Below are 22,118 nucleotides of genomic sequence, written 5' to 3'. Positions count from 1 at the left end.
TCTATCTGTGAGGCCAGTAGGAACGAGACCTGGGCCGTGCTTATGTGTGTCCTTGCACGTGAGAAAAGGAAGGCCTGGTTTGATGAGTCAAAATTGACAAATTACACAACAGGAGGGGAATCGTTTTCTGGAATGGAGCCAATGTCTCCAACTCCCACCGTTTGTCATTTTGCCCTGAGTCTCAGTGCCATGAATTACGTGGAAGGTGACGTTACGAGAAATCTTGTTTTGTGGGCTGAACTGCCCAGGCAGCGTTCGAGTCTCTTGGACCCTCTTTTAGGCCCTGGCCCCGCCTCGGTCGAAGAGACCGCAGGATGGGTGAATTTGGTGCCGAGAAGTCAAGGGAAACAGGTGTGACCGTCGCTGTCCTCTCGTGCTGCCGGGTTCGCCTCTAAAACTGGTAGATGCCTGTGGCCAGGAGGGCCTGCCTGCTTCCGCCTCCCTTCCTGATCTGTGACCGAGTCTGTTCCGGGCGGGGCAGAGGCCAGGGCTGGAGGTGCAGCTGGGAGGTTTCAGACCTGAAGGACGAAATCTGTCATTCAGCCGGTGTTATGTGTTAAGACTGGGGGGTTGGGGCTGGGGGGCACCTGGGGGGCTCCATCAGTTGAGCATCTGACTCTCGATTTAGGCCTGGGTCATGATCTCTCAGTTCGTGGGATGTCAGAATGCAGAGCCCATTTGAGATTCTCTCTCTCTTGCCCCTCTCCCCGCTCATGCGCGCTCTCTCTCTCCCTCTCTCAAAATAAATAAATAAACTTAGAAAAAGGATTGGTAGGCCTGTGGTGGCTACAAAAACAAAGACTTTTCTCTGATCTTCCAGAATGTCACATCCCTCGGGGACTCCAGAAAGGTGGTTGTTAAGTCGACGTTGGTACGGAGGTGGGTGCCCTGTGCCGCTTCCTTGGTAGTGAGCGAGAGCTAATTGCTCAGTGGAGACATGGGAAACGGGATGATCCCACTACCGGGGCAGTGATGGGGGAAGACACTGGTTCAGGGGCGACGGGGAGGTCTTGGGGCAAGCTCAGGAGGCTGCTGGGGGAGACCCTGATGTGACGAGAAGGGAGAGGGCCTTAGAGTGATCGTGAGATAGAGGCTACCCCGGGGAAGCCAAGACAGGGGACAGGCCAGCCCTCCTCCAAGTGTGGGTCCTGAACTACTCGGGCAGAGTGAGCACGATTTAGTGAACCGGGGCGTGCTTCGAAAAGAAGAAAGAAATAGAATAGGAAACATCAGTGTCACCGGCAGAAAGGGTGTGTACTGTTTCAGGAGGTATGTGTTTGAAGAGGTCGAAAATGAAGCTTAGGAGGACAAACCCCGGGGAGGGGGGAGCGCCAGAAGACCAGGGTTCAGATCACTGTCCTGACGCAACCACATGGCCTTGGGCGAGGGCTAATGACAGAACCTACCTCATGAGTTGTGAGGCATAAATGAGCTAATAGGCCGGGGTGCCTGGCCGGCTCCCAGTCGGTTCAGCACCTGACTTCGGCTCAGGTCATGATTTTGCGATTCGTGAGTTGGAGCTCCACCTCCCGTGAGCTCAAGCCCCCCTTCGGGTGAGCCCCACTTCTCTCGCTCTGTCTCTCCCCCTCGCTGCCCCTCACTCACCTGTGCCCTCTCTCTGTCTCCAAAAAAAAAAAAAAAAAATGAGCTAATACACCAAGAATGCTCAGAGCAGTACCTGGTACAGACCGAGCGCATAATCGACGTTAGCTATCTATCACATAGTAGTTGGAACCAGAAGAAACTGCTGATATTTGACCATTTTTTAGCTGTACAAAAGCAATTTTGTATGGTTCGACCTAATGCACACACATACGCACACCTTCTGTGTATTATAGCTACGTTATGCATCTGTCATGATGTGCAATGCGTTTCTTACAGTGCGGCGGAATGAAAAGGCCGCGTGCTATGCTGGCTTCCCCTGGCAGGATGTGGAGATGAGGCAAAGGTTTTAATAACCAAATGTGATGCTTTCACAGGCCCTTTGCTCTGAAGGTGCCCATGACGTGCCCTTTGGCTTTGTCTGTCGCTCTTCCATTCATTGTCCTTTAAGGATGGATGGATGTGCGGGCTTCCTAAGGGCCCCCCTTAGTCAGTAGTGGGTCACACAGAAGGCCTGAGCCCCCCCTCCTGCTCAACCCCAGACCCTCTTCCTGGGTGTTCTTGAACCCCATGTGCTGGGCTGCACAGAGCCTTCTCCCTTGGCACGAAGTGACAGAATCAAAACAAAGCTGTACCTCCTTTAAAATGAATCTTTTTCTTGGGGGCGCCTGGGTGGCTCAGTTGGTTAAGCGTCTGACTTCGGCTCAGGTCACCATCTCACAGTTCGGGAGTTCGAGCCCCACATCGGGCTCTCTGCTGTCAGCGCAGAGCCTGCTTCGGATCCTTAGTACCCTTCTCTCTCTGCCCCTCCCCTGCTGGCGCGCTCTCTCTGTCTCTCTCAAAAGAAATAAACTTAAAAAAACGAATCTTTTCCTCATTACAAAACAAAAACAGTAATAGCCCCTCGTGTTTCCTTGGGCTTGATTCTTGGTCCTTCTGTTGTAAACTTGTTTCCTCTTTCCAGCGCAGGAGAGATCACAGAGGTCGGGGGAAAGATCTGGTGTCTAGAATGATCCTCTGGGAGGGCCAGAGGAAGAATCTGACTTCCAACCACTAAGCTGTCCTCCACATTCCCTTCCCACTGTGGGCTCAGAGTGGGTCCCCCTCTCCTCGTCGGCTGTCCTTTTCGCTATTCGGTTTCCGTCTCCTGGGACGAGGCCCCCAGTGCCTAGAGTGCTGCCGACGCACAGGAGGTACCCGAGACATTATTTGTTGGCTTGAATGGAGTTGAGTGATCTGAAGAGAAATTTAGCTTCTCAAGAGAATCGGGTGTGAGCCACTCCGGAGAGGATGTCTCCTGCTCTCCACTCAGCTTGCTTCTGGTTTATTTCTGGAACTTGGATCCTGTTCTTTTGGCCTCCACGTGGGTGCTAAATCCACAAAATGATTTTGTTTTCTCGGATGTTAATGATTCTCCGATCTCAGGATATTAACGTTTGTAGCCCAGGAACAGTGTGACTTAATGAAAAATTAATTGTATTGATTGTTACCGTCTGGTTCACAGATAAATTCCACTCGATGTGCTGCTTGCGATATTGCCGTAGATGCCAAATGGTCCAGCGCCTAAGTTTCTGTCCCGGGCTGCTTGCCTCATTTTCTCGGAGAAGGTGCTGGTTGTTGTGTGAGACGTGGCTCCTTTGGTGCAGAGGCACCAGGCTGGTCCCCGTGAAGCTGTTCGGTCTGCTGGGCCGTGGGAGCTGGGCTGTCTCCTCCTGGGGCAAACGGCCCCACATCCTGCCCCCGAAGCAGATCTAGTCCGGGGTCAGGAGCATAGCTCTCCTCCACCCACCCTTCTTCTTGCCTCGTCAGGGAGCCCTCCTTCCCTGTGAGCTGCTGTGGTGAAAGAGTGTCAGTTGTCTGCTAATGTGATGATGGGTGGCTGGGGTCCTTGGATGGTTTCAGGGTGGGGGCTGGTTGCCAGGAAGACCGAGGTATGATGAGAGGGTCGGAGCCTTTAGCCCCATGCCCCGGCCTCCAGGGAGGGGAGAGGGTTGCGGATCGTGTTCGATTCCCGGTGGCCAGTGACTTCATGAGCCACGTTTACGTGACAGAACCTGCCGAGCCCTAAATGATCTTGTTTTGGACATCTCTTCATTTGGCTGTTCCTGAGTTGTATCCCTTATGATAAACCAGTAAATGTTAAGTAAGGAGCTTTCCAGAGCTCTGTGAGCCGTTCTAGTGATGATCAAGCCCAAGGTGGGATCGTGGGAACCCCAGACTTTATTATTATGACTCTTTTTTAATGTTTATTTTTGAGAGAGAGAGAGAGAGAGAGGACACACTCCAGCAGGGGAGTTGGAGAGAGAGAGGGAGACACAGAATCCGAAGCAGGCTCTAGGCCCTGAGCTGTCAGCATAGAGCCTGACGTGGGGCATGACTTCACAAACTAGACCGCGAGATCACGACCTGAGCCGAAGTCAGATGCTTAACCGACGGGCCCGCCCAGGTGCCCTGGGAACCCCAGACGTTATAGCTGGGCATTCAGAAGTACAGGTAGCCTAGACTTGCGGCTGGCGTCTGAAGCGAGGCCAGTTTTGTGGGGCTTGACCTGTGAGGACTACACTACCTGTGAGCAGTAGTTAGTGTCAGAGTTGGATGAAATCACCGGACGCCGGATGGATATCCAGAGAGTTGGAGAATTAGTAGGGGTGGGGACCCCCCCCTCCCAGCTGGTGTCAGGTGTCGTGAGTAGAAATGGATCCTAGAGGGCAACTTGGCAATATGTATTAAGTGCCTTAAAAATGTTCCTGCCCTTTGACCCAGCAGTTCCATTCCTGGGATATCATCTTAAGGAAATGAGCATCAACACACGTGAAAATTTCCATACACGAATTTCCAAGGCAGCATTATTTAAGAGCAGAAACGATCTCAACGTCCCACACTCGGAGCGTGGTGAGCCCAGTTGCGCTGTAGGCATATTACAGAACGCCATGTGGCCATCAGAAGTGATGCTCTAAAGACGAATACACTGTATGGAAGATCGAGATGGTTGTGTGTTAAATGGAAAAAAACGTGCAAAGCTATAGAGAGTGTATGATCCAAGTGTAATTAAGAATATTTGTATGTAAAAAGTTTGGAATAAAATGCCGTAATGTATTATTAACGGTGGTTATTGCTGGCCGGTGAAGTAGATGATTATTTTTTTTCTGTATACATTTAGGGGGCGTTTTCCTGAGGAGCATACATCAATGTGTAACCTGTGAAATGTTGCATCCCTGGGCGGCTCTAGCTCTGGTCTTTTGACCCCAGAGGTCAAGTCCAGAACCCCCCAAGAACAGAAACTGCCCTTCTCTCCTCGCTCATCAGCTTGTTGTTTTGTATAAAGACCCTCCGGCCATTCTCACCCTCATACATATTCACATCTAATTTAATGATTTTTCCTCTCAGCCCTGCCTGGAACATTCTGTCCAACACAGGGTGCCCCTGGCTGGGATGGGCTTTCATTGTTAGTGTCTATTCTAATTTGCTTTGCTCTTTTACTGTTGGGGAATTTTCCATCAGCTTAAGCAACCTGGCATGCTAAAATAAATTCTGCTTTATCTGTGAAGGTGTAAATTTGGGGACAGATAAACTCTGTGCCAGCTCCTAAACCCTTACAAATGGCCCTAACTTTTTGACTGCCTTGTGCCACCCAATTTTAGGAAAGAAATGATTATTTTTCATGACCTGGGGATATGGAGTCTCTGTCTAGTTTCTCCCCCTCCTGAGTTACTGAGATACTTTTCTTTCTGAACGCCAGCTAGGGGAGGAGTTGGCTTTGTTTTTTAATGCAAGGTGGCATTTTGACCACGAGGTAAAGAAGAAGGCCAGGTGCATGGGGGTGCTTGAGATACCCAGGATGAGCAGTGCCTCGCTGGCCCGCCAGTCTTAAGTGCTTTGAAGTCCCTTGAAGTTTTTCAACACAGGCTCTTGTCTGCTCCCAGGGTTACCAGTGACTCATGGTGAGTCTGGGGCTGGTGGGCTCACAGGAGCCCTGCTCAGCTCTATATTCTAACCTTAGATCACAGAGGCAATTATGCCATCCGGGAGGGATGGTCACTATTGCCAGCCATATCTTTTTGCAGGTGCCTCCCAACAGGGGCCCTTGCCTGCCACCCTCTTGGGAGAGTACATCCCTTCTGCCCCCTCGCCCACGCTGTGCCCCTACCGGAAAGCCCTCTTTGTTGCACTGACTACAATCCTCAGCCTCCTTCGGGGCTCTCCTAAGGCTCACCTTGTTTGGTTCGAGACAGATTATGCTTAGATCCTGAGATTGCCTTTGCTGATAATTTATTTAATCAGGTTCATTGTGGGAATTATCATTTATAATAGTGATATATCATAAGCCAGTAGCATACAGGAGAATGCCTCCTAAGTAGCCAATAAAGGAATAGCCTACTTCAGGCTAGGGAGAGATTATTGACGTTATTGTTCAGGCCAAGGGGAGAGGAAAGAAAGAAAGCCCGAAGTTGGAGATGTACCTTTCCATGAGTTGGTTCTCGGTAGAGTCCGTCCTTCCTACTGAAAGTTGGGTACCAGCTGCCGGCTTAGGTCGCTCACTGCTGGGGCAGGGAGGTAGGAGGTGACGGTGCCTGTGTTGGCTGCAAGGTTGGCTTTTGGCAAGGTTTTGTTGGCTCCGAAGGTGGTTTTACTCCAGGGACAGTTACGTGGCTTGTACCGCTGACTGTGGGGAGACGTCCCGTCTCTTCCTGAGATGGCTGCACGGTTTAAGCACCACCGCCAACCAAGATGAGCTTGGCACAGCAAAAGCAAGGGTGTGGCAGGGTCTTTGGAGAGCCATTTAGATCGGCGAAGAGTGGCCTTGCCCGGACCAAGTGCTCTCACGTTGCTGGGTGCACCTCCTGGTTTTTAAAATGGAAAAGCCCATCACGTGATGGGCACCGCGGCCATCACAGTGGTGTCCAGGACACGACGGTCCCCTCTACTTCAGGTGCGAGAGTTGGATAAGAAGGTCCTCAAATCCACCTTCAGCACAATGTCACCAAAACACGTTTTTCAGAACAAATTCAAACCACAAATAAGCTTTCGACACATGGATTTGCGATCATGACGCATCAGTAGGCAGCACACCTCCTCCCCCATGTAATTGCCAGGTGTTTTCTTTAAAAAAAATTTTTTTTGGGGCGCCTGGGTGGCGCAGTCGGTTAAGCGTCCGACTTCAGCCAGGTCACGATCTCGCGGTCCGTGAGTTCGAGCCCCGCGTCGGGCTCTGGGCTGATGGCTCAGAGCCTGGAGCCTGTTTCCGATTCTGTGTCTCCCTCTCTCTCTGCCCCTCCCCCGTTCATGCTCTGTCTCTCTCTGTCCCAAAAATGAATAAACGTTGAAAAAAAAAAATTTTTTTTTAATGTTGATTTATTTTTGAGAGAGAGAGAGAGAGAGAACATGAACAGGGGAGGAGCAGAGAGATAGGGAGACACAGAGCCCGACGCGGGGCTCGAACTCACGTGGGATCGTGACCTGAGCCGAAGTCGGACGCTTGACCCACGGAGCCACCCAGGCGCCCCTACCCGGTGTTTTCTGTTTCAACGTCTCTCTCCTATCTCCTGGGCACTCTCTTTTTCCTCGGGTACACCTTGCATGCTTTCAGCCTCCCTTGTGAAACAGGACTCCACTTAAACAGATAAAGAACAGAGAAATAGAGAAATGCCTCCAGGGTTGGGACCCCTCTTAGTAGTGTTCCTTACCATCTGCGTCTGGGTAAATAGCACAGAATGAATGATCACTTTGTCGAAATGGATGGAGTCGCGACTCAAACAGCAAATAACCTAGGAGTGAGGATCCTTTAGCCCTTTGAAGAGAGTACCACGAAAAAAACAATCCAGCTTAACAAAGGGCATTATACAAAGCAGCACGGAGCCCCATCCTGCCCCCCGTCTCTGTGGCCTGTCCCCTCACTATTATGAAATGCGGGCACACTTGTGACCCCACTTCCTCCTGGCACATGGGTCCTCCTTGAGGACCCCGCCCCCCTGGCTGTCGGAGGCCTCACCTCCGTGTTCCCTGCTTATTGAAACCAATTAGTTGTATTTGTGGACTGATTGAACAGAATTAAATTGGAACTCATTCACGCTAAAACCCACACTGGGATCGAACCAGCGTTTTATGGGCAATTATGGTCATTCTGTTCCCACTTTCCGTTCTGGTTGGGTACCCAGTATTACTGTCAGCAGTAGCTGGTCCCATCTGGCCAAATGCTCACCAGACCTGGCCGCCTGGCCACGTCTCACGGTCCTGTACGCCGTGTGACCAAAACGCCCCTTCCCTTCCCTCTCTGCAAGTATGTGCCTCCTCCTGAATTCTCTCTCGGTTAATGTGATCGGTCCTCACCCCATCAGGCCAACCAGAAACCCCAGCATCATCCTCAACGTTCCCTCTCCCAGACGCTGGACTCCCGAGCCCTCCCGCCTGACCACGCAGAAAAGCCTCAGACCCTGTTAGCAGCGCTGTGGGGGTGAGCCCGGCTTCCTCACCTTCCCGCAGACTGTGGTGAGTCCTCCCGGTAAGGCCCCCGCTTCTCACCTCCCAGCCGCCCTGATGTCGGAGCCCTTGGTTTAAAAACCAGTCTAGGGGCGCCTGGGTGGCTCAGTTGGTTAAGCGTCCGACTTCGGCTCAGGTCATGATCTCGCGGTCCATGGGTTCGAGCCCCGCGTCGGGCTCTGTGCTGACAGCTCAGAGCCTGGAGCTTGTTTCAGATTCTGTGTCTCCCTCTTTCTCTGACCCTCCCCTGTTCATGCTCTCTCTCTGTCTCAAAAATCAATAAATGTTAAAAAAAAAAATTAAAAAAAAAAAAAAAAGTCTGATCCCGGGGCGCCAGGGTGGCTCAGTCGGTTAAGTGTCCAACTTTGGCTCAGGTCATGATCTCACGGTTCGTGAGCTGGAGTCCCGTGGGCTGGCAGCACAGAGCCCGCTTCGTATCCTCTGTCCCCATATCGTCCCCACTCTCTCTGCCCCTCCCCCGCTCACGCGCGCGCACACACACTCTCTCTCTCTCTCTCAAAAATTAACATTAAAAAAATCAATCTGATCCTTTCCTTGATTGATTGATTAATTGATTGATTGGATTTATAACCACTGAGGACTCCCTGGGGCCTACAGCAGGGCTTGACAAATTTTAACCATAAAAGGCCAAAGTGTGAGTATTTCAGGCGTCATGGGCCAAACCGTCGCTGTCACGACTTCTCAATTTTACAGGTGTAGTGCGGAAGCAGTAGGACTGCAGACGACAGACGCAGACAGTGTGTAAATGAGCAACCATGGATGCATTCCAGAAAAAACCCACCTTATTTACCAAACAGGTGGGGGGCCACATTTGGCCACAGGCCACCATTTGCCAACCCCCGGTTTGCAGGGTAAAGGTCACATGGCTCCCAAGGCCCTTTGGCATCTCGTCCTCGTGCACTTCCTCCCCTCATCTCTCTCTTTTTTTTTAATGTTTATTTATTTATTTATTTATTTATTTAAAAAAAAGTTTTTTTTTTTTCAACGTTTATTTATTTTTGGGACAGAGAGAGACAGAGCATGAACGGGGGAGGGGCAGAGAGAGAGGGAGACACAGAATCGGAAACAGGCTCCAGGCTCTGAGCCATCAGCCCAGAGCCCGACGCGGGGCTCGAACTCACGGACCGCGAGATCGTGACCTGGCTGAAGTCGGACGCTTAACCGACTGCGCCACCCAGGCGCCCCAATGTTTATTTATTTTTGAGACAGAGAGAGACAGAGCATGAACGAGGGAGGGTCAGAGAGAGGGAGACAGAATCCGAAGCAGGCTCCAGGCTCCGAGCAGTCAGCACGGAGCCCGACACGGGGCTCGAATTCATGGACCGTGAGATCGTGACCTGAGCCGAAGTCAGATGCTGAACCGACTGAGCCACCCAGGCGCCCCCTCCCCTCATCTCTTAATGCCAAAGGATTCCAGTGCGACCCTTCCATAGGGTCATCTCTCTCGTATGGAAGGACGTCCATGGGGTTTTGTGTGGACTCAGATTCCTGCTCTTGTCATTCTCTGGTATGAAGATCCTGTTACCTCTCGGTCTACACTAGACTAGACCAACTAGACTATAATCTTCTCATAACTTGGAAAGTTTCTTTTGCTACCCAACTGTTCCAGCACAGCATATGGCCTGTAATAAGTAAACAGCAACTCTTCATCGAATGAATGGCTGTATTAATCACCTCTAAGTATTCATTCGTCCTTCTCAGAGAAGGTGCAAATCCTTCTAAATCTCTTTTCTCATTGACCCAGTCCCTGTCCTATTAATTTTCCTGAATAAAGACCACGAGGCTCCGATCGTGTATTTTCTGGTACGCTTCTGTGGGTATTTAATAATTGCCATGCTGAACTGCACGTCTCTGGTTCTGCCATTTCTCAGTGACGTCTATCAACAGAACACATCTTGTTCGTTAACAGAGTGATCGCTTCTTGTGGCTGAAGCCCATATTCTTCCTAGAGACACATGTCTGTGGAGACTAAACAGATTTCACATCTAGCAGGGATTGAGATAGGAGAAAGTATTGTTCTTCATTACTGAGTTGAGTTTGCAAATTAGTGCTGTGAATTTCAGCTGCTTCTTCAAGGCCAGGACGCTAACCGACAACTGTTGACTCTGGCTGGATGTCATCTCATGCACACTTTATTGGAGTGACCTGACTGATGAATCCGTTCTTTATGATAGCCTGGCCTCTGCCATTGTTTTTGCCCGAACTGGCTATGTCCCTAGGGAGCGTCATGGACCCAAAGCCTGGTTCTTAGGGATACAGGTGGTCCCAGTGGTGGCTCTGATATTTTTAAGAAAATACACTTGCTGGTGTAATGAGAAGTAAATCTTTTGGGCTCTAGGGCAGCGTGCTTTCTAGTCAAGACCTTGCTCGGCCCCAGGACGTCAGGGTAGAGAGGCACTTAACCACGGCCACTTTCATACACCACAAACTGGCAGTGGGACAGGCTCTTGTCACCGCCACTGTCCCCTCTACTGTGGCCTGCAAAGGCATCTTGGAGGCAGAAGAATCACATACCGTTGCCTGATGTGCACGTATTGTGTGAGCATGAAATGTACTTAAAGACCAAAAGCACAGCACGCTTATGTAACCCTGAAGCACCAGGGACTTTAGCCCAGAGAGGGGATAAATTCCAGGGAAAAGTGCTCCGCATTACTGCGTTGTTCCTGCAACTTGATCTGTGGTCCCCACTTCCCAAGGATGTGGCCAGTGGCCAGAGCCCCTTCGTGTTGCCAGCAGCCTGCCCTGTAGCCACAGGCAGGGGGATCCGGCCTGCTTCCGTGTCTCCGCTGGTTTTATGGGCATATTTCTCACACCCTGTTCTGCTATTAAAAATAAAAATAAAACGAGGCACACATCACATGTCTCCGGCTGCAAGACCCATTTCCTTCTAATAAGCTTCTCGTTTGCCTGGGCTTTCCCTACCCTGGAAAGATTAAATCTCCAGAGGCTCCTATGATGGATTTCTAGTTTTGTACTTTTTTTTTTTTTTTTTTTTTTGTCCCTGTTATTTTGAAAGAAAATGAAGTTAGTGAGCTTTGTCTGCTTTTGCAGACACACACACACTCTCTCTCTCTCTCTCTCTCTCTCTCTACCCGGGAGCCAGGAGCAGATATTCTGGGCAAACAGAATTACAGCTTTGTCCCACTTACTAGGGGCCACAGAAAACAGAACTCTGAGCTGATGTGGACCTGCGCGGTGCTGGAACAGGGCTGGCCTGGTTACCCACGACAGAACAGCAAACCGTGGGGGTTCGAGGACTCGGGGAAGCGTGTCCCTTCACGGGGCAGTTCCAGAATGGACGCTGTCCGACTCCAGCAGCCCAAGGGGGAGGCAGCTGTAGAGCAGCCCGGGCAGTGAGGTGGGGGTCAGGAGGCCCTCATTTCCAGGCCGAGTTCACAAACATCCCTGGTCCGGCCTCTCCGGGGTGTCCCGTGTAGGGATACAGGCCAGTTCGTTTGTAAGATCTAGGACATATGGGGGATCCCAGGAAAGAGGCCAAGCCCTGTAATGGCCAGGGAGCTCACGACTGAGTCAGACGGAGGAGAAGTGGAGATGTGACTCGGGAAAGGAGAACAGGGGGCAGAGGTCAGCCGGAAGCCGGCCATCCAGATGGCCCGCCTAGGACCCTGGCCTCTTCTTTGACTCCAGCCTGGGCCCCTGTCATCATCTGACATTTTCTATTGCCGCATGCTTTGTGCCAGTTCTGACAGTAGAGGCCTGACGTAGAGGCTAGCACCCAACCCATTTTTCAGAAGGGGGGATTGAGGCTGAGGGAGAAGCCCGCCCCCGCTGCAGGGCAGGGTCAGGCTGACTTCCTGGTGGGCTGACTCCCGCCTTGGGAGCCCCTGCGTCTGCATCCTCCTGCCCTTGGCATCTGGGCTCAGGCCATATGAGGCCGTGGTCTCCGCCCCGCTGTCCTTGAGTGCTGAGTGCCATGACCTCAAGCTGAGCAGTGGCTCTGAGCTCCTTCCGGGCCACCTGGGACTTGGTAGGAAAACATATGGCTGCCTTAGGGAATCTTGGGCATGTTTCATTGGTGAGAAAGGCCTAAAAGTGCAGACAAACCCCTTGATTCAGAATTTGGACCAGACTGAAATTTTTTCTTTATCCTCAATGGAAAAAAAGAGGGGCGTTTGAACAGCAGATTAATAGGGTATGAAGGAGAACACAGGCTTCCTGTTCTTCTCTTAAACACTTTAACAATGTCCACAGATCCCCAGAAAAGGTCTGGAAGGACCTTAGGGATCCTCGTGGCCAACCCAGCTCATTTTACACATGAGCAATCTGAGGCCTCAGGGTTTGGCTGTGGACCTAATTAGCTAATGCGCCTGGCCAGGAGCCTAGGGTCCCGGCGCACAGGCTGGTCTTCTGTCTGCTGGAGCCCACACCTATTCTCAGAAAGCATTCAGCAGGCAGAATTCGTACCGATGGTGAATCTGCTACTTACATATGATCCTTACTTGTGCAGGGAGGATCCACCATTGGACACCTGTCTGGGTAGCGCCCCCTTCAGGGTGTGGATGGGTGTCCGAAGACGGATGACGACCACCAACCGCCCCGCCCTCCCCCCCCCCCCCCCCCCCCCAACCAGTAGCAGACAGGGAGAGAACATTGGCCATGGTGAGCAAAGATGTTTTTGTGGGAGGCCTGACACGCTTTGGGGCAGGTAAAGAGGAAGACAGGGCATTTCAGGTGGAAATACCGGCTGGGACAGTGCAGCGGTCGGAAAACGGGGCCCTGGAGGTACCAGGCCCTCATCCCTAGAGCCTGTAAATATTTCCTGGGAAAAAAAAAAAAGGCTTTTGCAGATGTTACGTTGAGGACCTTGCGGTGAGGAACTTATCCCGGATTACCTGGGAGGGCCCTAGATGCCGTCATGAGTGTCCTGATAAGTGAGAGGCAGGGGAAGATGGGAGACAGCAGAGGAAAAGGTGATGGGGCCATGGAGGCAGAGAGATTGGAGTGACCTGGCCACAAGCCGAGGAACGAGAGGCAGCCACCAAGAGCTGGAAGAGGCAAGGGACAGATTCTGCCCTAAGAGACCACAGCCCCGTGCACACCTTGATTTTGGTCCAGTGGTACTGATTTTGTGCTTCTGGCTTCCAGATGCTTCGAGAATAAATTTCTGTTGTTGTAAGCTGCCACGTTTGTGGTGATTTGTGACAGCAGCCGCAGGAAATTGGTACCAACGGGAAGGGACGAAGCTTGTTTGGGGGAGGGTGTGGTTCAAGGTATTTGCCGGGAGCACGGCCAGATATTTAGAGAGGTATTTAGTAGGTAAAGGGGTTAGGCCCAGTGTCTTGTGTTAGTTGGAGGAACTCCCGCAAGCTTCTGCGTGGATCTTTCCCTCCCGACTGGAGCGTAGGGCTCTGGAGGAGAACCACGGCACCCAACAGATTGTTGTTCGTTCTCTGCGGCACTTAATTCCGTGCTCCCTGGGTACAGACAGCCAATACTTGTCGAACAGCACGATGGATGTTGGCAGCTGCCATACCTGGGCTTGCACCGGCTTTATTGATGAGCAGTCAAAGCTGGCCAAGTCTGCTGTTCAGATCCCATTGATGAACCTGTCATCTTGAGACCACGGTCTCGAATGAATCCCCTGTGCCCTGCCTCGCGGTGGTAGGATGTGGTGGGATGCACCCAGCCCACCCCGGGACTGACGGGCTGCCGGGGCTCTGGAGGGAGGGGCTCTGGGTGGAGCGCAGAACAGCTCAGGCTGGGGTCAGAGGACAGGCGATCCCCTGCCGCGTGGAGTGGCCTTATTGATAGCAGAGTCCAATTCTCCGCCGGCCTGGAGAGGATGTGATTAAAGATGCCTTTTGGGCCTTTATGACACTCTTATCGATCCGAGGTTGTTGATAGCCATAAAACAGCTGTAAATTAGAGGCATGAGATAAAAACAACAGGGTACTTAACTCCTGTCTTCCTGTGAGGTTGAAAAAGCTCTCTGTACCTCTTCCACGGCGGTAGGGAGCTGAGACACCGGTGGGCAAAGGGGAATCTCTTCTTTCCTGCAAACGAATGGCCCAGGTTAAGAGGCGGCTCTCTCCTCGCAGCCGAAAGCCAACTGCTCGTTCCTGCTCAGGAAGGGTCCTCGGTTCCCACGAGCGTCGACTGGGACCACCGTCCGACTGTGCACCGACCACGGGGTTTTAGGATGGTCCGGGCCTTCCGAAGCTGGTTTTCTTTTTTCCCCTCCCTTCCTTATTTCTCATTTCCTTTTCTCTTCCTTTCTGTTTGCTCTTTCGTTTCTTCCTCTCTTTTCTTTTGTTTCTCTTTTGGCTGCTTCTTTTATCGGATTAAACGGTTCTGACCTATCGCTATTCGTAAAGCAGGTGGGAGAGTTCAGCAGAGTATCGCCAGTCATTTCAGCGCAAGAGACCAAGACGTGTGACCGTTGGACCTTCTTTGCTTTCCCCTTGTAGAGATCCGAGAGGCCTTTCGGGTTCTGGACCGAGATGGCAACGGCTTCATCTCCAAGCAGGAGCTAGGAATGGCCATGCGCTCTTTGGGGTACATGCCGAGTGAGGTGGAACTGGCCATCATCATGCAGCGCCTGGACATGGACGGTGAGACCCCGGCACGCGGCACGGCCCCCGAGATGAGCCCCAGCTTGTCAGCGCGACTCCCCCCCACCCCCGCCCCCAAGCTTATTCATTTGTTTTGAGACACAAAGAGAGTGTGAGCAGGGGAGGGGCAGAGAGAGGGGGAGAGGAGAATCCCAAGCAGGCTCCGAACTGTCAGGGCAGAGCCCCACCCGGGGCTTGAACTCGTGAATTGTGAGATCGCGACCGGAGGCGAAATCAAGAGTTGGACCCTTAGCTGGCTGAGCCACCCGGATGCCCCAGCGAGACCTTGGTGTTAAAGGGCCTTGCACTTGGGGTCAGAAGGCTTGGGCTCATGTCTCAGTTGACATTTGAGGGCTAGATTAGGGTTTTTCAAACAATATTCCGTGGAGTCCCAGGGCCCTGCAGAGGTGGTTCTGGGGCCACTGGCAGGGCAGGGTGAAGAAGGAGGCTGGGCGAGTGGAACAGCCACCATAATTCTTTCCACCTCCCCTCTCTCTCTTTTAAATAGAGCTAGAACTCTATTTTTTATTTAAACTGATAAAATAAAACTCTATTATTTAAACTGAGCTAGAACTCACATGCCATAACACTCACCCATTGAAATTGTGTGAACCAGTGGCTTTTAGTGTATTCACAGATTTGGGTAACCAACGCCATAATCAATTTTAGGACATTTTCACCACTCCGAAAAGAAGCTCTGCCTTTTAGCTGCCACCTCTCAATCCCTCTATCACCCAAGCCCTAGGCAACCACTAATCTATGGGTCTCTGTGGATGTGCCTCTCTGGACATGTCATATCAATGGAATCCTACAACGTACGGATCCTTTGTGACTGGCCGCTCTTACTTAGCATAATGTTCGTAAGGTTTATCCATATTGTAGCATGTATTAGTACATTTTTTTTTTCTTTTTTACGGCCAAATCATGTGCCGTTGTCTGGGTATAACAGCTCTTTCCTATCTGTTTTGCTTACTGGGTTTCTACATACAGCCTCACGGGGACGGGGGCGGGTGGGGGAGTGAGGTTTCACTGTACTTTCAAAAAGTTCTAAAAAAACAACACCTTACATCTTTGAGGTTCTTTCCTCGTCTAAAACCTGGAGGCTACCCCAAACCTGTTGTGACCCTCCCGACATTCAGATTCTGCCTTACTGAAGGTCCAAGAAAAAGCCTTCTTCTTGTTTTTTTTTTTTCAACACACTCCCCCCCACCCTCTGAAAAGCAGCTTGATCCCGGGCCTCAGGGGTCCAGCGTGGTGGGCATTGGGACTCTCAGGTAGAGCATGAAGTGTGTAAGTGAAAAAAAGGAAGCAGGGGATGATGGGGTTGGGAAGTCCTTTGAAGGAAAGGACCATGGGAGGGAGATGTTTGCTTGGCCTGCAGGCTGATTGGAAGGAACCGCTCGGTCCTGTTACTTTGCTGGAGTTGCCGGAAGGATGATAATAAGGGTGGCCATATGGCGAATGAACCCCAGCGCCAACCACGAAGCACAGCTGTGACCATTTATTTTCTGGTTCAGGAAAGAGATGTTTCATCAGGGGTGTTCAGCGGTATGAGCAGTCCCAGCCTTGTCCTTAACGGCTCTGATTGATTGTGATTCACCATGTCTTTGCAGGCCTGATTTGACCTTGCTTTATATTTAGCTGCTTGCTTTAGATATTTCTGAAAAGCCGGAGCGAAGCACATATCGTATAGCAAAGTCTGTTTTCCGTTGACCCCCATCATCGTTTCGGAGATACATTTCCAGAAAAAGTTTCCTTCTTAAAATAATAGAGATCTTAATTTATACCTCTGTTCGTGGAACGAAGATTTTGCGCTTTTGAGGCTCTGCCCACAACTCGTATAACAAAACCTAAGTGGAATGACTAGAAGCAAATGGAATCAGTTACATTTAATAAAAAAAAAAAAAAAAAAAAAAAAAAAAACGAGCCAGGGCTATTGTGGGTGAGTTACTCCGATGAAATCGTGGGGTCTGCCTCAAAGTTCTTTCCGGTTCTTTGTGTATTCAGTCATCAGATCTCTCAGCTCACAGGGAGTTTTTACATTGTTGCAAATCTTCCCTGATTCCACGAGGTCTTGGAGTCCCGAGGGATCTTGTGCGCCCATGGCAAATTTCCATTCGGCTTAAGAGCTTTCGAGTGTCACCAATTTACTTACCACTTATCTTACTCAAAGGAATGCCAAAGGAAGAACTTCCCAGAAGTTAAAAGAACTTGACAGTTCTCTTGCAGAGAATTTCTATTAGTTCCTTTAACAAAAGCTGAGGCCATCAGCTGCTTTGCAGTCACTCCATCAGGTAAAGACACATTTTTTTTTTTTACTTTTTTTAAATATTTATTTATTTTTGAGAGAGAGAGAGTGCAAGGGCAGAGAGAGAGAGGAGGACAGAGAATCTGAAGCAGGCTCTGTGCCGACAGCAGAGAGCCCGACTTGGGGCTCAAACTCATGAACCTTGAGATCATGACCTGAGCCACCCAGGCGCCCCACATTTCTTTACATTTGAAGCTCAGCTTCTTCGAGGTTCTGTTTTGTTGCCCACACAAGCTTTAATACAGAAGGTATGAAGACAGGGCAGCCGTGCACAGAGAAGGAACTTTCTACCCAGTTTATTAATTGCCTAAGCATGAAAAGAACTAAGTGATAGATGCCCAGTCTGAGACTGAACCGTGTCTTTAAGAGTTCTGCGAATGACGCTGGTAAGTGACATTTCTGGGGTACTGCATTCTGGATACGGATGGACTGTTTTTCAGTGTCTTTCTCTGAAACGGGCCTTTTGAGCTTCTGTTAAAACAAACAAACAAAAAAATAGGTCCTAATTATATCCTTCCTTTCTAGCTTATGTAACTGGGAGTTCTCCACGGAGATTCAGCCTTACTGAATTAAGTTATTCTCTGGCATGAAACTTCTGGCGTGGCAGAAATTTTTATGGGGATAATGCCAAAAACACGGGGTGTCTGGGCTGGAGCCTAAGCTCCATGATGAGCTTGTAAGATGATGGTGCCTCCGGGCCCGCAGACCCCGGTGTCCCGGGGCAGCGGGAGAGGGGGCAGTGCCTCCGTCCATCCAAGCTGGCCGTGATTAGGAGCGGGTCTGGCCCACCCACCGCTCTTCTCTTTCTAGGGTCCCTGCCGGTCTGCCCGACGGTGAGGTCATACCTTCGGCACAAGGCGCAGCTGGAGTAGCCTAAGTGTGTCTGTGCAACCCAATTTGACACATGAGGCTTTCATTAGGTGGTTCCTCGGGAGTGGGGTGCCTTGCCGCCTAAGCGTGTAATAGCAAGCTCCCTGGATTAGGCAGCTCGGCGGGATTTCCTGGACACAGAGCCCGCAGCCAGACAGCTGCAGCCTGTGTGTGTGGAGCTGGTTTTCCAGAGGACACCATGGAAGGCAGGCTGCAGGGTCTGGGATTGCTGTCTGGGCCTGTGGCCAATTTGCATTCAGTGCTGCTCCCGCGTGTGTGTGCGTGCACACGCGTGTGTGCGCCGTGAGGGCAGATGTGCTCAGAATTAAATAAGCAGAAAACCAGAATTTGCACCTGATGCCCATTGCTTCCTCTTTGGCCCTTGACTGCAAAGGCTCTTTCTCGTCACTTTGACTCCATTCCACACCCCCTGGTGCTCGCGGTTCTTCTTCCGTTTTATCAGCCTCTGCGGCCGAGGGGACTTTTGCCCGAACGCCAGCTGGGAACCAGAATCCCCCTTTCCTGGATGCTTTTGGCCAGGATCTCCCCTTCAGCCCAGAAACTGCAAGCCTGCAGAGCTCGCAACGCAGCCCCTGGAGGCATTTAATTAAGCCCAGCGCCCTAAGGCCTGCCTCGCATGTGGGGGAAGCAACTTCTCTCCATTGCCTCTTGCTACTGGTCATGTGCCGTCTTTGGAAGAATTGACAAATTAGTCACCCCAAAAAGTATCTGCACCCAAAAACAGTATCTGCAAAGCTCACCACTTTCATAGAAGCGGGCTGAGAAAGGCTGCTTGAAAAGGACTCGGGTTTTCTGCCACGACCCGTCTGTTCCTCGCACCTCTGCGTTTCCCACGGTGGCTCCAGGGGCCCCTCCGAGCCTGCAGCCTCCTTCACAGGGGAATAAGGCCCTGGTGTCTTCAAGTCCCAAGGGCTAGTTTTGACTGCTCTCCACATTTTAATAGTTTCACCAGCCACACCCATGTGGCCATCTGGAATGAATCCAGCTAGCTTTGCACACGGTTTCCCAAAAGCAGTCAAACCAGAAGACGTTTTCGGCCACTTGGGGCCTCTGCAAGGGCCCCGCTCGCGGGTGCTGATGCCGACCTCTCCCCCTGCAAGCTTTCCTTGGGGGCTCCTGCCCTTACAGAACAGAAGGCCCTCTTTTGAAACCAAGGTAGACCTTGCCTTCTTTCTCCTCGATTTCCTTTCTGCCTCTCGAAGGTGCAGAATGTCAGGAAGTTCCAGCAAATGTGGGCTTTTGAAACGACTTCCTATCTCTTAACGGGTTCGTAGTTTGCTTTTAGGCCCACCTCTGTCTGGAGAGTGAATTTGACCCCGTTTAGCTCGGCCTTGAAAAGGTTTATCTGGCGGCCGCTGTGTGTGAACTTGCTTATTTCTGTGGTTGGCCAAGTTCACTTTGGTTCATTTTGAGACAAGTCACTGAACTGCAAAGAACAAAACCGTGGCCGGAGTCACGTGGCACCATTAGCAATGGGCCTGTTGTGCCCACGCCTTCACATGCACGTCTTCCCCACCTCGGCTGCCTTGTTCCTTACAGGTACGTCCTTTGCCGATTAGTCACGATCATGACCTCTCTTGTGACCATTTGCGATCTCCTAGAAGGCGAAAGTGGAAGCCTAATTCGGAGGAGCGCTCACGTCTGCCTCACATTCATGCAAGTCTGGTACTGGTTTGGATGCTCTGGGACTGCCGTGAGCTAGAACGCACGCTTGTTTCCTGTGTGTGAGGGAGGATGCTTGCCCACAGGCTGCATGAGTGAAGCAGAAGGCGTATAGTGGGGCGGAGGGACACTTGGGGCTTTGTAGCCCCAAGGTCCCGAACCTGATCAGAAAACACCTGGGGGGCGTGTTAAAAAACAGACCAGTAGAGTCAGACTCACAGCGGGACCCAGAAGCCTGCAACCTTCTTTAACATCTCATCAAGTTACAGACAGCAGTGTGTCCACTGACATAACCAGGGGACTTTGGACTCAAGGAAAAATCTAAAGCTGTGAGCACTTGTCTGAGCAAGAAGGTCTAAGTTAGACGTAAATGCCTGTAAGGCAGAGGAGATTTTTCCTTTGGGAATTTGACGAAGGACGAGGACAGTCTGTGGTAGGCCAGCCCTGCCTGAAGGCAGGAGTCCCTCCCAGACAGACCTCACTCCTCCGGATGCCCCAGCTTTCTCCCTCCTCCGTCGGCGGGCCAGGGACCCGCAGACTAGGCATCACCTGGGAGCTTGCTTAAAATGCCAAAGCTCGGTTCCACCCCAGATCTGCTGATTCAGAGCCTGCATTTTTTAAAGTTATTTACTTATTTTGAGAGAGAGAGCAAGTGAGCTCACATGGGGGAGGGACAGAGAGAGGGAGAGAGAGAGAGAATCCCAAGCAGGCTCTGTACTCATGTGGGGGCTCGTAGTCACTAACAGTGAGATCATGACCTGAGCTGAAATCAGGAGTCAGACGTGTAAGTTGGACTGAGCCACCCAGGTGCCCCAAGAGCCTGAATTTTAACCAAAGTCCCAGGTTATACATATAGGCAGGAAAGTTTGAGAAGTGCTAGTCTAAGGCACAACTTTGAGAAGGTGTTTCCTTGTTTGAGGTTATCTCCGTGGAGTGAGGCCCCTCCCCAGCCTCCTGCCAGAAACTCACCGCCCAGGGATTCGCGACTTACAAACTGGAAGTAATTCACAAAGCCAAAGTCCTGGCGGAGGTCAGTTACAGGAATATATCCAAATATTTGCCTTTGTGAATACTCACAAATAGCATCAAACTATTATATATGTCACTCCTTGTCAGTGCATTATTGCTGAATGTACTCGGATCTTGCCATGGTTAAGTCTTAGCTGGGTAAGGATAACAATGACCAACACTTATGTAAGCTCACCATGTCCCCAATAACAGCAGAATAACACAGGTGCAGTCTTTACCTTGGCCACACACTGTTACAGGCTTTGTTAGCTTTTTAACTTCATTAACTTCTTTGTTCTCATATCATAGGTACTAAGTAGTAGGATTCTCATTTTTGTAGATGACAAAAATGAAGTAAGTAACTTGCCTGGTTCATGTTGCTGGTCAGACCATATGAATTTAAGGTCTTAACCACATATCTTGTAGATGCATTATTTGTGTGTGTGTGTGTGTGATTTTAGTTGGTATAGGTCACTTAGGGTGACAGCAGGGCATTGAAGCGGTGACTAAACAGGACACACACATACACACGTACCCCAGGGTCATGACGTCACCTAGGTATTTCAGACCTATAGGTGAATGTGTTGGTTACCAATTACTGTTCCAGATAGTCTCCTGCTGTCACCTTTGGATGGATGACAAGCTTCAGCCACTTCTGAGGTTATGCTGGTAGGAGTCAAGCCTGACCCTAGAACCGAGTCTATGAATTGAAGATGGTTGCTCGTTGCTTTAATGAGGGGAATCCTTTTTAGGTCCTCTGGGGATATATAGTTGGGGTAGATGTTCATGAAAAATGAACTTCGACCTTCCTGACTCTGGGAGCAATTCCTTCTTCTGTGTTATGCCAGGGAAATTCTACCACTTAAACGTATTGATAGTTGGCCATATTGAATCCAACCTTCAGCCAAAGATCAGACTGTCTGAGCCACTTCTAACTACCCAAACCAAGGTAATAAAAACAATTTCTGGTAATGAGTACCCATTTCAGTAAGAGCATCCTCAGCTGATATTATATTCTCTTTCCCTTGTTTTAGCGCCCTGGAATCCAATGTTAACACTGATAGAAGTTACCAGCATCTCACCTCTCTGTGTTCTCTCCTACCGGACTTGAAACTTCTCCTGGGACGTGTCCGATCTGATCGTAATCATGGGTGTAAAGGCAGCAAGATTCGGTGGGAGTAGATCTTGAAAATAGGCATCCCCCTTCAAGGCAGCCGCTGCAGCTGTGTTTCTTCCAGGTCTTCAAGCTGGTCTTGTCTGACCTCAGGGAGATCTCAGAGAGGACACGAGGGAGACTCGGGCATTCTGTATTCTGAATCCACCCAGAGATCCCCATTCCAAGTCTTAGGTCGCGCTCCTTTCCTTCCGATCAGTGCCCTAAATGTATTTTACATCAGAGATCTGGGGAGTCCATGATCTCAACTTAACAACTCTACAGACCACACAGTGAACCTTGGGGTCCTGCCTGCAGTTGCCTGAAGCACGTGATTCTTTTGGGGCCACCTTGGAATCACTCTTGTTCTCTGACTGTGACCAGAGCTGAGAGTTTCAAGGTCTGAGCTTGTTTTCTCTCTCAA

At 50.7% G+C, this 22,118-nt stretch overlaps 1 protein-coding gene across 4 annotated transcripts in view; it reads left to right on the top strand.

Annotated features, from left to right (window-relative positions):
• The window catches only part of CALN1 (calneuron 1), a 539,412-nt gene that overhangs the window by 261,416 nt on the left and 255,878 nt on the right, over positions 1–22,118 (top strand). For all 4 annotated transcript variants that reach the window (XM_045461918.1, XM_045461917.1, XM_045461919.1 and 1 more), the window contains one exon: positions 14,529–14,672. In XM_045461918.1, the coding sequence (XP_045317874.1) occupies positions 14,529–14,672 (144 nt within the window). The remainder of the gene's footprint in view (positions 1–14,528; positions 14,673–22,118) is intronic.

The sequence above is a fragment of the Leopardus geoffroyi genome, chromosome E3 (genome assembly GCF_018350155.1).
Source record: "Leopardus geoffroyi isolate Oge1 chromosome E3, O.geoffroyi_Oge1_pat1.0, whole genome shotgun sequence".
Taxonomy (NCBI): Eukaryota; Metazoa; Chordata; class Mammalia; order Carnivora; family Felidae; genus Leopardus; species Leopardus geoffroyi.
Note: the sequence above shows the minus strand (reverse complement) of the source record. Positions and strands in the feature narration are given on the sequence as shown.